The 17824-nt window shown below is 46.1% G+C and overlaps 1 protein-coding gene across 2 annotated transcripts in view; it reads left to right on the plus strand.

Annotated features, from left to right (window-relative positions):
• EGFLAM (EGF like, fibronectin type III and laminin G domains) overlaps window positions 1–17824 on the plus strand; it is a 145476-nt gene that overhangs the window by 74370 nt on the left and 53282 nt on the right. For both annotated transcript variants that reach the window (XM_075588480.1, XM_075588486.1), the window contains exon 7: window positions 6028–6194. In XM_075588480.1, coding sequence (XP_075444595.1) covers window positions 6028–6194 — 167 coding nt within the window. The remainder of the gene's footprint in view (window positions 1–6027; window positions 6195–17824) is intronic.

Genomic DNA, 17824 nt, shown 5'->3' on the forward strand with positions numbered 1-17824 from the left:
ATCACCAAGAATGTGTGTTTGCTCGTATTGGTCAATGGAGTGGAATTCCTCCTCCTTCTGATAGACATTGTGTTACACAAAAACTTCTTCAAGTTTGAAACAAAATTCTATCTCCAACTAATGGTCACAACGATGGGGTCCAATATGGCCCCATCCTATGCAAACCTCTACATGGACCAATACGAGCAAACACACATTCTTGGCGATTCACCCCATACTACTCATATTATTAAATATATGAGATAAATTGATGACATCTTTATGTTGTGGGGTGGCACAGAGGGGGAACTTTTCCAGTTCTTGGACTACTTGAATAAAATCCCCTCGAATATTCGTTTCACCATGACCCATTCCGCCAGTGAAGTGGTCTTTTTGGACACTATAGTCTACAGTGAGGCAGACAGACTATTGACCAAGATTCATCAGAAGTTAACGGACAAAAACAATCTGCTTCTGGCCAATAGCCACCACCCCTCATTACTGAAGAAGGGGTTACCATATTCCCAGTTTCTGAGGGTACGGAGGGTGACCAGCAATGTTGAAGATTGCAAGACAGCACTCTCAATATGGCACATAGATTCCAGGACCGCGGCTCTGCGAAAGGAGAGATCAACACCGCGCTTAAGAAGGCCAGACTGATTACTCGTGAGCAGTTGATCAGATCTACTATTAAATCACAGGATACAGAAAGGTTTCATGTTGCTAGTACTTATAGCACAGCCTCGGGACTGATCAAATCAAGCGTGCAAAGACACTGGCATACACTCGCCAATGACAAAAAGATTGGTGCGCACTTCAACAAACCCCCATTGTTCTGTTATAGACGAGGACGCATTATTGGTGATTCCCTCTTGCACTCAGACCCTATGACGAAATACGCTAATAGTACCACTTGGCTTACCAGGACCCCAGGAGTCTACAAATGTCACGGGTGCACTAATTGCCAGCATATGATCTTGGGCAAACATTATGCGCACCCACACAGTGGCAAGGCTATCAAGATAAAGGACATTAGAAGAAAAAAATGTGTGATGCTCTCAAGACAATTGTGTAGTTTGAAAAAATATATATAATGAATTGGAAGACAACCTGTTGATATGTATATGTCCTATTGGATCAGGTAAACAGCTATCCCACAAGGCAATGAGGTAAGGATAGTTACCAGTTGATGATCCCTGGATATTGATTGAGGCAAAGCTGGAACGGACTCACTTGGGAAAGCAGATTCCACGATGAAAAGAAAGTCCTTGTAGATATCCAGCACCTCCAGGTTGAATGTGCCTCCATTGTAGAAATCTTCACAGACAGGGAGAGGGAAAAGAACGGAGCACTATCTCCAATGCTGTAAAAAATAGCCAATAAACCACAGGGTATGCGTTCCCAAAATAAAGCTATTTAATGGCTCAAAAATCAGTTACAAAGCACACCAACGCATTTCAGACCTTAGTGGTCCTTTATCAAGGTGAATACACAATTTCTGAAGAGAGTGTGATTTATACTTACCCCAAAGCCGCGCGGACCAGTCGCGAAGACTTCCGGGTGCGTCACGTGTCTCGGGTGCTACTTCCCTCCTTCCTCATTCCTTCCCTACTTGACTTATCCTTCCCTCCCCCTCTATGTTTTCGCCTTTCCTTCCCTCTCTTCCTCCTGTTATTAATGTGTCTTTCACTGTCAGTGTTTTACCATGTATACATAGCTTTTTGTTGCCATCTCCTTCCCCTGGTTTTGATTAACTCAGGGTCCTTGTAGCCATTTTGTAGATCTAGTGGCCTGATGATCATATAGTGTTGTAATAATGTTCTTTTTATTAATGAATGCAGTGATAAGTGATTCTGCTCTGCTTTTATTTCTACTTATCCTTTTTTTAACGTTTGTTTCTCACTTTCTGTCATTTCATAGTACCCAATGGAGATTCCCCTGATGTCCCGGTTATTACTGCACCTTATTTCTATATAAGTGTTCCCACTGATGTGCAGTCAGATACTATATCCACCATCATGATGGCCAGAATGTGAGGGATCGATCGCGTATCTCCCCACTGTGTGAGATGCTGCGCAGCCTACTCAAGTGGTGATGGGGCCGCGCATGTGGGTATCGCTAAGCCGTTGAGTCCTCTTCAATGGACCACGGCGTCACGGTCTCCAGCAGCACGGCACCATGGTTATGGAGGACGCTTTCTTCCCTCGCAGTGGCGGCCTGATGGTACTGCATACACAACACAGTGGTGGCCTGATGGTACTGCATACACAACTCTGATCCCTGAGGATCATGTGGCTGTGTTGATGACAGGCATAGTGCGACATCAGCGACTTTGGGTCTGATCATGGGACTGGATGCACGGCCAATCAGCTACTCTGCTTGAGTCATTTTGGTGGGGATATGGGGGTATTTAAGGGATCCACTGGCTATTAGTCTCAAGCACCACCCTGAGGAAGTTCCCACGAGGACCGAAACGTTGGTCATGTTTGTGCTATGTTTATTTTTGAATACAAGTTTTCTTACTTACCTTTTGAGTGCTGTCTTGTGTCTGCTCCTGCTGGAGTGGATTATCTCTCTCTCTCCCTCTCTCCCTCTCCCCCCTCTCCTAAACCAATGAGGAGTAGAGGTGGAGATAAACTCTGTAGAGAGTCTACAGGTGGAGTGGGAGTAGATTAGCATACATTAGCAGGAGCTACTGAGAGTATGCAAAGCAGTGAAGAGGTGTCGGACAGTTGTGCTCACACACCTCTGAAATGTGAAGCAGCAAGTGGGTTAAAGGTTTACATAATGCGCTATAAATCCTGCATCTTGATTTAAGCCATTGTTTTTAGAGTTCACAAGTTGAATATCATTTAATTTCCATATTCTTCTCTTCTGTGTATTTTTTAACATTCTCTTTGAAAAACTAATACTTTTCAAGGATTTTTTCCCCCTACATGAAAAACATTCTTACCTTCTTTTCTAAGCATGTGTATAAAAATTAAAATAAAAACACTGCAATCGCCTGCGAGAGCTGTGCAGGGAGAGGCGGCTTTCTCTGTGCAGTTCTCTATGCAGCTCTGCAGCCAGATCGTACGGGGGAGAACTTAGAAAAAGCTGAGATGACGTTACTGCTACGGCGTACGGTTTTGGCATTTTCCTGCCTCACGGTTTGAGAGGGGTTCAGATTCTTTCTGAATACCGTGATAACTTAAATGACAAACCGTTCGGCGGGAACATGCCAAACCTTGCGATATAGCAGCAAAGTTATTGAAGCTACTTGAATAGGCCCCACAGAGAGGTAGATAAAGTCCACCTTGTAGGACTGTGTAAACCTAATAGGTGAGTTGCACAGCACATCTACTGTAGTGGCCAGTGAGAAAGCAATCATTGTGCTTCCTGGCATATCAATTATATGTGTAGATAAAGTGATGAAGAGAGGGTGGAATATATTGAAAGCAGGGTAGTGGAGATTAAAATTTTAGATAGAAGATGTGTAAAGTACTATTCACAGTACCTAAAATAACTATTGTGGCTATAATAGCCTGAGTATTCAATCTAATATTTAAGAAAGGAATTGCTTTCTATAAAGTAAAAAATAATAATTAATAAATATGTTTTTCTCCTATTTGGTTAAATTCCTGCAATATGGGATGTCTAGAGCATCCACCAGACTAACCCTCTGCACAGCAATGCAGCTATCTCCTACTGTCCGTTAGGGTTGGGCGATATACCAATATTTAGTAATATCACGATAACATAATCTCCTGGAGTGCCGATCTGGGAGATTACCTTTTATCGCGGTTATTGCGGGGTGCCGGTGCTCCGAGGTGCATCTCTGAAAATAGGTGAAAGAGTACAGTGCACAGCTTAATAAACCACTAATACTATAAATTACTAGTGTAAGTATAAAAACACCCTTGTATTAACCCTAATGGAGTGAATACTACATGGAAGCATAAACAATACGTATCATTGGGCGGTTGCAGCTGTATCAAGCGAGGTGGCTCAGCACTCCGATAGCACTAGACAATGAAGACAAAAAACAACAGCCCAAACCGCAATAGTGAAGTAAATCAAAATAGATTTGAAAATGCCTCACTCTCCCTGAGTCCCCTTCCCTTCCTGCTTCTGAATACTGACTCAGAGGGAGGGGGCGGAGCTTTGGGCAGCATGGGAAGAGAGAACAAGAGAGCAGTGGGCTACAGCAGGGAAAGGTAACTCCTCTCTTCACTTTACTTTGAAAAGACCTCCATCCCTCCACCCTCCAATTGGGACACTTAACCTCTTCCTCTCTTACCCCTGGGGCACGTAGCCCTTAATTTATCCCCTCCGGGGCACTTAACCTCTTCGCCACACTCCCCCTGGAGCATTTAACCCCTTCCCCACTTTTCCCTTCTGGAATGTAATCCCTTCCCCCTTGTTAACCCCTTTCTCTCTTAGCCCTGGGGTACTTAACCCTTCCTTGCTTACCCCCGAGGCACTGAACCCCTTTCCCTTAGAGTCTAAGGTGCGCAAACTGGGGGGTGCGAGATTTGTCTGAGGGGGCGCGGGCGGTTGCAGAAGTCCCATGCTCTTCCCCCAGGCATTTAAATTAAATGCCGGGGATCGCGTGAGGCCCCTGCAACTAACTTACCGGGATTCTGAAGAGCTGCAGGGACACCCGGCATCAAATGATGCCACGGTGCCATGTGGAGTGACATCACACGTTCATATCCATGGCAACGGGGTCACGTGAGCAAGGTGAGGGGGGGCGCGAGAGCAAGGGGGAGCAGGCAGGGGGGCGCAGCTGAAAAAGTTTGCGCTCCCCTGCCTTAGACTATTGTTCATCCAGGTATTTTGGTTTTTTTACATTTTTATGGACTTTGGTAATACTATAAAAAGTAGATATTGTAGTGTCTTTTACCAGCATGAAATTAAATTCATTTTGAGAAATTGATTTGTTATTGAGGACTTCTTAAAGGATTATTTTTAGATCTTTTATGAAGGGTATAGTGGGGTCCTTCCGGAGAATTTTATAACACTTCCTGTCACCTAGAATATTTCAGTACTTATTGAAACTTGATACTAGAGATGATTGACAGGCCATGGTTGTGGATTTTGAGAAGCATGCAGAAATTTCCTGGGGATATAGAGACTAGGATATGATCCTTCAGTTGTTCTTGCATAGATTGAAGCTTCAATACCACTTATCTGAGCCTAGTGAATCCCAGCCTGAGAGTTCTAAATTGTTTATATACAGTTTGGATTTGGCAAGTTCTTTATGTTATGTATCGCCCAATACTGTAGTTGTCTTTTTGTTTCCTTTATGTAGTCGGCAGTATTCATGACCACTACAGTGCTGCCTTTATCAGCAAGTTTTGTTGTGATCTGTGTTTTATTTAATTTCTGCCTTGTTTTTTTTAGTGGTGAGAGAGTATGTGTGTGTTTTATTTCTGATATTTCTTGAGGAATCTGTGGTTTGACTGCCTTGCAGAGACAGCCAATGTAAGCATCTAGTTTTGGGTTGAGTCCACTGGGAGTGCTCCAACATGATGATTTTGTACTGTCATTCTGTCGAGGTGGCCTCTATGTCATGATCTGTGGCCAAATCCCTAGTGGGACCAGTGCTAATAATAATAACACCTGACAAATATTATTATTAGCACTCTTCACACTAGGGATTTGCACACATTACAATTATACCGCACATATTATGTTATATATAAGATTTTTTTAGGTGTTGCACAATGTTTTTCTTTATTTAGCATTGCATGTGAAATCTTCCCCATGAGATCAACTGGATAAGCCGATCGCAGGATAAATGAAAAGAGGAAAAAAATACATTAAAAAAATGATCTACTGTATTATTCAAAAAACTGACACAGAGTTTGATTACATATGATTATACTTTATTAACCACAACTTTTCGGCTAGTACTGAAGCGCCCGATCAAAGTCATCTTTTTGGGATGGATAAGTCTTCAAGGTTGACTTGTTTCTATCTTTTTTTGTTGTCCATTTTGAGCAGTATTTTTATTTAGGGTTTGCATAAGTGGTTACTAAGGTTCTGCACTTCTACTTCTTTTAGGCCAGAACTTGACAATATTTGGATAGCCATAAAGGAACAAATACAAATGGACTCAATGGTCCTGAAGGGCCTAATTCAAGACACCAACTACAAGTTTGCAGTGAAGGCGGTGAATTCGTTTGGGGAGAGCATGAGCAGTACTGAGAGTGAAATTATAAGGACATTCAGTAAGTACAATATCTTTCCAGTTTCCACTGAAATCTGTTATGAAACAATATATAGCTCATAGCCAGGGATGGAAGTTTCCTGGGCGCCTAAACTTTCACCCCTGATGGCTGGGTTTTGTGGTGCTAAGTGACCTGTCAGTCACTGTGCCGTAGCAACTCGCAGCATGACATCAAAGCAGGATCGGGTGCCGGCGGCAGCTCTGACTGATAGGTCAATCAGAGATGCTTCGCTCAGTGTGAGGTACAGGAGGGTGGGGTTAAGGACCGGAGAGCGGGCTGCCGAAGTGCGGTATGTGGGAGAGAGATGCAGACAACATCAGCATTGTGCCAGCCCTTGCTCTCCATGAGGTTTGTGTCACCGAGAGAGGGGGGTGGAGTGAGAGAAAGGGTCAATGAGGGGGATTGAGGTTCATGTCAGGGAGGGAGGACGAGTGAGAAGTGCGGTCCAGGTCAGTGAGGGTGGGGGGAGGAGTGAGAAGTGAGGTCTGTGTCAGTGAGGGTGGGGGGAGGAGTGAGAAGTGAGGTCCGTGTCAGCGAGGGTGGGGGGGAGGAATGAGAAGTGAGGTCTGTGTCAATGAAGGTGGTGGGAGGAGTGAGAAGTGAAGTCCGTGTCAGTGAGGGAGGTGGGAGGAGTGAGGCCCGTGTCAGTGAGGGAGATGGAAGGAGTGAGGAGTTAGGAGTGAGGTCTGTGTCAGTGAGGAAGGGGGGATGTGATGAATGGCCATCACGGAAAGGTCTGGTCACGCCGGAGCGTGAGATCACCGGTACCAAAAACAGTGTGTCCCAAGTACACAAAGTCTGTCCAGACTCTGCCCTCCAGGAAAGTGCTCTGGTCCTACTAACCGTGAGGGTTTCCCCCCTGGGATGGGGAAAAGGGGCCCCAAAACACACATTATTCTTAGCCTTATACTACTAGAATAGCAGCATCACCGCCATGGTCCACTAGGGGTACCTGGGTAACGCTCACCCAATCCTGGTGATAACAGATTCTCGCTGGGAGTTATAACCATATCCTGATACGTTGGTGATTTCTGGGGAAAGGGGGCACCTCCATGAACGCAGAGACCCAGGGCTGCCAGAAATCACCCAACATATTATACAATTCCTGTACACACATCGTAATGATCAAGTCCAACCTCTATTACCCTCAATATTCAACTAGCACCCTCTCTATCCACCTTTAACACACATCTCTTTAATAAAGCTTATGGGTAGCTCTGTGGCTCATACTAGACACCTCATACATCGACCATGACCCCTTGCAAACACACTTACCAGAACACCTTCCTACTGTCTCTGTACATTGTTCCTACTTACCTTTAGATTGTAAGCTGTTCGGGGCTTGTCCTAGTGTTACTTGTATGTCTGAAGCTCTTATTCCCATTATGTGTTATATTATTATTATGTCCCATGTATTACTGCTGTGAAGCGCTATATACATAAGCAGCGCTATATAAATAAAGATATACATACATACATACATACCCTGGTGGTCCCTGGGGACAATGGGATCTCCACTTAACCTAGAGAGACCCAAAGCTTCCAGAAAGCACACAGCAAGGCTAACTAATCACAGTGCATATACAGTAACAACCCTAGTCTAAACTCACAAGGAGATAGCTCTGGCCTATGCTGACCAGAGCGTGAGGGAGCAGGGGGAGCCCGGCGGCTACCTGGGTCGCCATGAGGGAGTGGGCTACTCTGTCTGCTGTCGCTGCACCATTCCCCCTCTCCCTCCTCCCCGCATGTCAGAGAGGAGGCAGGAGTAAACCGGTGCGAGTGCCAGCAGAGATAGCTTGTGGAGGGGAGAGAGCAGGTAGGTGGATCGGGGCTAGAGAGGGGGCTCTGGGCAACATGGAGGGACTCTGGAAAGCCCCCTCCATCACAGGAGAGGAGTGAGAGAATGTGTCACAGAGTTTGGTTGTTTGTCAGAGTGGGATCAGAGTGTGTGTCAAAGATACACACTGACGCACAGAGCGACTGACGATTGTGGGTGTGTGTCTGGAGAGTTTTTAAGAGCCAAAGTAGTGTGGGGAGGGAGGGGGGTGGAGGGAAGAGAGATCTGAACAGCCACATGCTGTGTGACCCCCTCCGCACCCCTTGCCACCGCCCCAAAATGTTGGCTCCTAAAAATTATATCTGGCTCCTAGTAACTTTTTTGCTTATAGCTGATGCCACCTCTGACATATTTCTGGGATTTGCAGAACCGTATTTAATGTGAGTGTAACACCCCTATACCCCCGGGCAGGGTATATATGGTTAGGTGATGTTATTGGTGGTCATCTGTTGGTAAATCTGGAGCCTGAACCTCCGTGTATAGAGAGCTTGGGATCTGGTGCGCAGCGCCTCCACCTGTAAGCGCCCAGCCAGAGGCAGGGGATTCACCCCTCACAGAAACTTGTAGTAACGGAATCACCTCAGAGTGCCAGGAACAGTATAACTGAACAGGTTTATTGAAGTATAATCATCAGCAGTAGTACATCACATACAGCTTCCTTCTGGCAAGAGAAATATCCACCTTCCCTGGTCCCTACATAACACAGTAAGAGAATACCTCTCAGCTTGCTTTTGGAAACTATCCTTGCCTGGGTCTCTTAACCTTCTTCTATACCATACACCCCTTCATGGGCAGATGCAAGGTTCAGCAGAAACTAATACCTATGGTAATTGATCCTTACCCTTCCCTGGGCAGGCAGTCCTCAGCAGGAACTGGATAGCCTCGGTCTGTAGTATGCTCACCCAGGAGTCTCATCCACCCCCTAGGTAGGGCAGGACTCAGGAGGTGTTAGGACAGAACTTCACCACCACCTAGGAACCTCATGATCAAGGGGAGGATCCCCAATTTATATACCCAGGGGGTGTAAACATTTCTACCCCCAGTCTCTGGGCAGAAGTCTGTCACCCCACTAGTCACATGACTCATGCTAGTCACCAGACTAGCATGTGCCTGAAAGTGCAACATTGTAACCTAACTAGGAGCCAACTTACATGCAGGGCCATGTGCTACTGGTCTAACCCTAACACTACCAGCATCTGCCATGGTTTACAGACAGAGCAGGGGTTTAATTCTAGCAGGATGCTACAAGAGCTACAGGTAATATTCTCTGGGCTTCAGAACAAAAATAAATCCTTTCTGCTTTCTACCTCACGGCGTAGCATCTAGATTTATGTTTGGATCACTAGCTGTTGATATGGTCACCCGTTGCTATATTAAAAGATGGAATTACATTACAGGGAACAACAGATATGAATGTAGTGGCTCAAATGTGAATGGCCTTTGAATAAGAACTTATAACATTTAACCTTTAGAAGATTTAAGTATTGGATGCCAATGGCCTTAAGATAATCGTTCTATTCTTATGTACCCTAAGGTGCCAAGCCCTGTATGAACCTGAAAAGATTCTCCTAACTCAATACATTTCAAGGAACAATGGGTTTTAAGTTATTTTCTTTTTTTTCAAATGATTGCTTTTACAGTTTTCAGCACAAACACAATAGTTCTTTAGAAATGTTCTTTTTTTCTGCTATGTTCACACATCTACATTCATCATACATTTCTGAATATGTGATACATTTGTACGTATGTTGCAGAGTCCCCCTCCTTACCTCCGGTGAGGGGTAAATGCTCTGCTACTAAGTTGGTCGGCAGAGCACCGCGCGACCAGGGAGTTTGTGGGAGCGGCCATTTTGGGAATGGCGCGCATGCGCAGTTGCGGTCGGAGTGGCGGCCATGTTGGAATGTCGTTGCATGGACTGTAACGGGACTACGAGTCCCAGAATCCTTGAGGGGGGGAGGATCACATGGGCTGATCCAGCGAATGGGAGGGATGCTGTTTAGAGGTACAGGATATCCTCTGGTGCGGAGAGCCCGCAAACCAATCCTGACAAATACGCCAAGGGAAGAGGTAGTGTCCAGGGAGCTAGTAAGCACCTGGACCAGGTCAAACTTCCCCGCAGGCCCCAGTTAGGCCCTGAGCCAACTATATATACGTATTATAGGGAAGACCCCAGATAGGGACCCTCATCACCGTAGTACTACCGCCGCACTACCGCGCTGGTGGACGGACATCCACATGGTGACCTGTGGCCTGGGACAGGAGCTGCACGTGGCAGCAGAGAGGTGGAACCCTCCGGCTCGAGACTTCACCGCCAAGGAGCATCAGACAAAGAATCCTCTGGCATTACCCGTGTATGGTTTGTTCTGGAGCAGATGTTGTACAGGACAGATACATTTTTTTTTCCATTATTAGTGAGACCTGGAATACAAATATTGTCATATTGATCTATTGAGGGGATGAGCTTTTTTAGCATCTGTGTACAAGCACAACTATTGTGCAAGTACTGTATTTACAACTATTGTGTAAGTATTTACAGCTATTGTATGTTCCACTGAACGTTTTAACCTCACTATAAAATGAACAACTATGTACAACCAGCCAGAAATATTTGTATCGTGTCTTATATGCCCCAAATACCACATATTTGGCAGGCAAATGCATGAGATCTTTTATCTTCCATGGACTTGCAATGTGTTGAAGGAACTTCCTTTTAATGAAGAAAGTAAACAAAATCATATATTTATTCAAAATTACAAATCAGTTTCCTTCTACAATAGGAGAGTTTGCCAGTATCTGACCTATATAAAAAAACACAAATAGAATATCATGTAAAAAGAAACAGGCCCATTTAGCAAATTTAAAGGTTGACCAACTTGCTCATGTATTATCTAATTGCCGTTGAACCCGTATTAAACGCCCCTCTGGCAGTAAAGGCGCTAATTTGCCCTTTTCACCCTGAGAACATGTCTCCTGTATTTAGATTTGGGTTAAAAATTTGGGATTTAAAAAAATATTACACTGTCACTTTTCCTATTCTGGCTACATTGTACTTGCAGAAATAAAGGCTACAATTGTTGTGTCTATGCTTTATCTATGTGCATGCGTGTCTATTGAACGGGCTATGCATGTCATTGAATTGGAATTGGAATTTCAGAGTAGGTGGAAGAGGAGGCAGCTAGAGGAGGAGTGGGGGGGGCTGTGTTTCTCTTCTCATGAAGGAAAGGCAGTGTAAAGTGCGCTCATCACAAACTGGACGAGACTGCGATGCTGAGGTGGGGATGTTGGTAGCCACCAACCTATAAACGCGTGACCGCGTTCAGAGTGCACAGTAAGGGTCGAGTAGCCGGGTCATGGTAGGAGAGGGGTGGGTGGTAGTAATACTCGCCATGGTCTAGGTATGGAGAATGTAGCTTCGTCATAATCCGGAGCCATGGTTAAGGGGGAGAGAGTAGAATCATCGTTATCCGTAGCCATGGTCAAGGGGTCAAAGAAGGCAAAGGTCCAGGTACAAGCTGTGGTCAAAAAATAGGAAGCAAAACAAGAATAGGCAGGGCAGCAGGAAGCTTTAAGGTAAGCATACAATACGTAAACAGGATTTATGCTCAGCCAGTTTGCCAGAGGGCTGGCTGAGCATATAAAGCACAAGCAGCCAATGGAGGAGCAGGAGGGTGTGGGCAGTGGAGGGGGCTTAAGCCCGATCCTGACAGGCAGATAATAAGTGAGAAGGGACCTTGGCCACTGGTATTTCACAAGGGGGAGAATTTTCCACTTGGTAGAATCGAAGTTGGGGAGGGGGGTTCTTTGTCTATTCTATGCATCAATGCAGTGGATAGTGTGGCCAAATCCCACAGCAGACAGCCAGATTGTAAATAACGTATGAGTCTCTAATAATGTATACTGTATATCTCTATGTGCTCACTACAATTAAAATATAAAAAATATATCGCAACAGCATTAAAAAAGTTGAAAATTATAATCGTTATTAGACTTCAATCTTCTTCTGGCTGTCGATTTGACGGCTTGAATTCTGTCAAATAATTGTGAGATTATTTACTGTACCCTATTAAAATACAATAAATAATAAATACTTAAAGTACAGTGTGTATGTGTGGTCTATGGAAGACATGTACAGGTCTTTTAATGTAGGCGCATGCGTGATCTATGGAACACATACGGATCATTTGGGAATGACAGTTCTACTGTACAGTACTTTATGTAAACTTGTGTAAATTTATATTTACCGTGTTTAGACACCTTTAAAATTGGGTGAAAGTGACCCATTGTGTCACATGGGGTGTGCTGTACGTAGATGTTTGAGTTGATCATGTAGTTGGAATGTAGGTTCATCTAATTTTTGGAGTTGGTTTATCCATACTGATAATGGTATTGTGGCAGGTACACAGGCGGAGACATGTACTCAAGTTGCAACAGGTACTCGGGTGGAGGCAGGTAGTTGGGATGTAGGTTCATCTAATTTTCGGAGTTTGTAGATTGGCCTCTTGCCGGGGCATGGTGTTCTAATAGAGCAATCATTAATGCTTAAGATGTGTCAAATAGAATTCTTCCAGCTTTTTTGGTTTGGTGTTTTTTTGTAGAATGGGTACGTCTTTATGGTATATGCATAGATCACAGATAGAGTTTAACTCTCATCTGTTCCGATTTGAATGGCACAAAATATAGGCATAACTGCAAGCCTGTTTTGTGTGACATGGAGTAAGCGCAATGTCCCATGCCATGCACAGTACAGTACAAAAGTTATGAGAGATTCGGTTAATACATAGGGATTTTTAATAAAGTGTGAAACTGCAACAGTAGAGGTGTACAATGTAATTAGACAAAAAGACGTGTACATTTTTTCTTCTCTTCAGACACCTGCTTCAGACACTATAGCATTCAGAATAAGATAGACAAAGATATTCAGTGTGCCACGTGCTGCACTGCAGGAGACAAGTGCAGAGGTATAATCAAGGAGACATATATTGGGGAAAATAAACCTTGGCTTTTATTTAGCCCGTAGCTTCAAACAATACAGCTTTAAGGCAGCAAATAAATGAAACAGGCTTATTCCTTTATAAGGGCTAACTCCCACTTCACAGTCCCTATCTGCAGGGCTTGGGAGGCTAGGCCTCTGGCAATCTCTGACCCCAAAGTCCAAAGAGGTACCTCGTATCATGGTGCTCTTTCCTACAGTCCAAGGTCTGGGTTGGTGTTCCAGGGGTGATTCCTCTGAATGGTTCAAGGGTCTACTTCGTCCTGGAATAGAGGGTCTGGTTCCCTGGGATCTCTCTCTGGCAGCACACAACTTCCTCAGTGCTAGAGAGATCCCTGCAGATTAAGCAGGAGGATTTTCTACCTGGCTGATGAGCCAGTTGGAGACTGGCTAATTGTCTGTAGCTGCAATTAACCAGCTCCCTGCTGGACTCACCGCCAGATACAGGTTTTCTATTTGGAGCCCTTTTTAGACAGGGGTTAAGGCCCTGTCACACGGACACGCACTGAACTGCAACAACACAAATAATAATTCCGTCTGACCACAAATGAGGTCCGTATAGCTCAGTGCGGCTACGCTGCGGATGATGTGAGGACAACAAAGTGCTCACACCATACTTTTGCACGGATGTTGAACATAAATCATGCTTTATCTGTAAATGGAAGAAACGGGAAAAAAGGCAGAGCACTACATCTCCATTGAAAAAATGGTATTACAGAGAAAACGTTCCCAAAGTAAAAAAGGAAAATGTATTGGATCAAAAACACAAACATAGGCCATTTAACAACACCGTAAATGAAACAATGTTGAACCAAAGTAAAGATGGCATTCCCCCTCTGCTACAAATATACGGTAATAAAGAATAAAATTACGTGTCACAATAGAGAAAAATAAAGACCCAGGTCATTAAATTGAGTAAGAATTAAACATTGTAGTTGGCATGTTTAATGGCTCTTCAAGGTTTTATCCTCCAACCAAAGAGTCTGAAAAATACATTAAAGGAGCATTCCTTCTTAGGGCCATTCTTTTTTTGTATGAAACGGGGTTCCTGGAGCTGGACCGGATTAATTTCAGCTCCCGAGACCCCTTTGTTTGCTGAGATACTTACCTCAGTAGTAGCTGCTGCGTACTTCCTAGTTACTTATAGTAGGAAGCCGTGGTGCATGATGTCGCAGCTTCTAATGGCCGTGGGACATTTAAACATCCATTTGTTTCCCCTGCGGAGGCATGGTATGGGGGACACCTTCGGAGGTAAGTATCTCTGGGACCAGAGGGTCCTCTGAGCTGAACTGAATGTGTTTCAGCTCTGGGGATCCCGTTTCCCATCCCTGTACACAAATAAAAAGACAGAACAACAATTTGAAATCAAAACTGATATACAACTTAAAAGTGTTTTTAAAAATTTGTTTAACTCCTTCAGTGCCCTTATGATGTACGGTGCCCATAAGTGATACCCCAGGGGCCCTTACGACATGCACCATATGTTATTGGCCTCTGTTCGTTTTTTAGGGGCTGTACGTGATTCTTGTCACATTCTGTCCAATGACCAGAACACAAACCTCATCACGGGATCCCTCGGAAGTGGGGTCACGTGACGTGGAACCACTGGAGGGTCTGTGGCCCCCATCGTGGCATCACCCTCCAGCACTGACAGGGTTAAGTAATACACAGCAAAACTAGTACTTGATGTGGAAAGAAATAAAAATGCCAGGGTATCTTGTCAGCGCAAATAAAAAAAAGGGTATGCACAAACTTTCACACGGCACATACGGTTCCTCATCCTGGCTTCTCCTTTTGGTAGCCAAAATCCCCACCCCAACACACATAAAAAAAGTGTGTGCTCGATGCGCATGCGCGGCTGGCTGGTGATGGACGCTTAGTCACTCAGCTCCACCAACCGCCGGCATAATAAAGATAATAAATCAGACTAAAACCGACTTCGGATAAAAGCAAAAAGGCAATACGTGAACGTAAATACACCCCGATCCGGCAAATAAGCCCTAGACCCTGATGGCGGCAACGAGGCAGAAAGCCCGACGCAAGTCGGATGTCAGGGCCTACTTCACGGGACAAAGTAAGGCAGGGGCCGCGGAGATGTCAGCGGTGTCGGACTCCGATTCCGCCCAGGATGCTGAGGGATCAAGAGCAGCGGCGGAACAATCCAAAATTATTAAAAAGGAAATCTCCAGGCTCTTGGTGGATCTGAAATCCTTTTTCAGGGGGGAGGTGGAGGGGCTCCGGCATGATCTTATGCAGATCGGGACCAGAACCAACGACTTGGAGGAGCGCATGGAAGCTAGCGCTAATTCACAGCAGGAAACAAACACCCGTATACAGGCCCTAGAACAGAGGGTGATGGAATTGGAGGCCCGCCAGGAAGACGGAGAAAACAGGGATAGGAGGAACAACTTGAGAGTCAGGGGGATCCCGGAGGAGATCTTGGACCCGGAGGCGCTGCTGACACGCTGGATGGCCTCCATCCTGCCGGATAAGCCGGAATCTGACTTCAGGATGGACAGGTGCCATAGAGCCCTGCGCTCTAAGCCACTGGCCTCAAATCCCCCTAGGGATGTGATCCTCCGCCTCCACTACTTCTCCGTAAAGGAGGAGGTGGGAAGGATAGCCCGGGCCACCCCCCATATCACCTTTGAGGGGGTCACCCTCACAGTATATCAGGACCTGTCGCCCCTCACTCTGGCTCGGCGAAGAGCTGTAGGCCATGTTACACGGGCACTCAGAGACAGTGAAATAAGATACCGCTGGGCTTTCCCCTTTGCCCTGGTGGCCACGAAAAATGGAAGACCCCACGTCCTCAAACATCCTTCGGAGGGGGCATCCTTCCTGAAAAAGCTTGGAGTGCAGGGAAATGTGGCTAACTCCACAGAGGGGGCCCAACAAGGTCCCAATGCGGACTCCCCGCCAAGACGTCAGGGTCCCTCTCCCCCGAAGGATAAGAGCCTAAACAGAAAAGATGGGAGCGGGAAAAGCCCTTAAAACAAGGAAGGGAATAAAGTCAGCATAGTTCTGTTACGCTTGTTGCGTTTTTTCTTTCCAACCAGTTATTACCCTTCAAGACTGCCAAAATGTTACCCCAAGGACTACTACGGCCGGAGAGGGAGACCAAGGACAGAAGGCCTCAAATGGCGGCCGTTAATCTCAACTAACACAGATCTGGAGGAACCAAGATGGCGTTTCCTTACCTATCTGAGCGGGAAGGTGGGGATGAAGCGCGAAGACTTCCATGGCGGCGCAGCTTTTGGCAGGATGGAATGCTCCGGCAACGGGACCCGCCCAGGGAGCTGCCCCCGGACCAGCCCTCTCTCCTCGGAGGCCCGCCTGTGAATGAGAATGGCCCGCCCAGCTCGGTGACGTCAAAGCGTTGGATCTCGCGAGAACGCTGGAAGGGAAGGCAATGGAGCGCCGGGATGGAGTCGCGGTGACGTCAAGAGGACGGCGACGACCCGGATATGCTGCGGGGCTCCTCGGCGGAGGCACGCGAGATCCGCCGCCGGGGAGAAGCTCCGACACAAGAAGGACAAAGGGGACATGAGCGATGGTGGGGGGCAGGAGAGCGGAGGTCTCGAGGACGGTCGGGGGGGTCCCGAGGGGGAGGGGGGGAAGGAAAGTGAGAGGCGGGCGGTAGGAAAGAAGGCAGATTCCCACCCGATAGCATGGAGCCACAGAGGGACGCTAAGGGCCACAGAGTCCACTAAAAAGGATTAAGTCCCAGCGTTAACAGGCGGTCAAGGGAAAAATTATCCCCGGGAGGGAAGCGAGGGGTAGGTAGGGCACAAGAGTCTGCAGGTGGGGACAGCAGAAACGGAGGAAGGACAGAATTGAAGGGTTAAAGTAGTTCAGAGTTTTGGGAAGTAGTATAGAGAATGTCGAGGGGGAGAGAGTAGATTATAGAGGATAATTAGGGTTTACACTAGGTTTGGGTGGGGGTGGAAAGGGGGAAAAAAAAAAAACACAAAAAAATTGCCCAAACACGACAGTAGTTCAGAGTTAGAGGTTAGGTTTTAGTTTAGCATAACTGCCGGCGAGGGGGGGGAGTACCCACCACTCTGCCTGCAGGCATGTGCATCCAATCCAGGAGATGGGATAAAACCCACCTTCCTGGCAAAGACCCGGTTGTCCGTGGCTGGTCTCAGGAGCCACGGAGGTGGACCAAGGGGGGGAGAGGTCCAGGAAGAAAAGATCACAGCCGGGCATTGAACCCGAGGTCTCTTAGGACCAATACGGTTCTTGTTATTTCTATATGTGATGTATATATGTTATTTTCCCTCATGTTTTCTCCCCTCCCCATCCCAGCCCCAACAGGCGTCAGACGGAACCCGCTCGGGAAGGGCAAGCACCACGGCTCGCAAGCCCATCAGGAGCCCCAGGACAGGGGTAAGAGTAATTACGCCTATACACCCTATCTGCACACACAACTTATCTCAATATGGCGGTAACCTTTATATCACAAAACGCCAAAGGGCTTAATAGTCCACACAAGCGGAGAGTCGCCTTCGCGGAGTTCAGGAGGAGAGGGGCTGAGGTGGTCTTTCTTCAGGAGACACACTTCAGTTCTAGACACAGCCCTAAATTTATAGACTCACACTTCCGTCAGTTTTTCTTGGCTTCAGGGGAGGAAAAAAAGAGAGGGGTAGCTATATTAATAAACAATAACACCCAATTCCAGGTCGAGAAGATCAAAAGGGACCCCGGGGGCAGGTATATCGTGCTGATTGGGCTCCTCAAACAGACCAGAATTACATTGGAATGTATATACGCGCCTAGTGAAGGACAAACAGATTTCT

Source organism: Ascaphus truei, chromosome 1 (assembly GCF_040206685.1).
Source record: "Ascaphus truei isolate aAscTru1 chromosome 1, aAscTru1.hap1, whole genome shotgun sequence".
NCBI classification, from domain to species: Eukaryota; Metazoa; Chordata; class Amphibia; order Anura; family Ascaphidae; genus Ascaphus; species Ascaphus truei.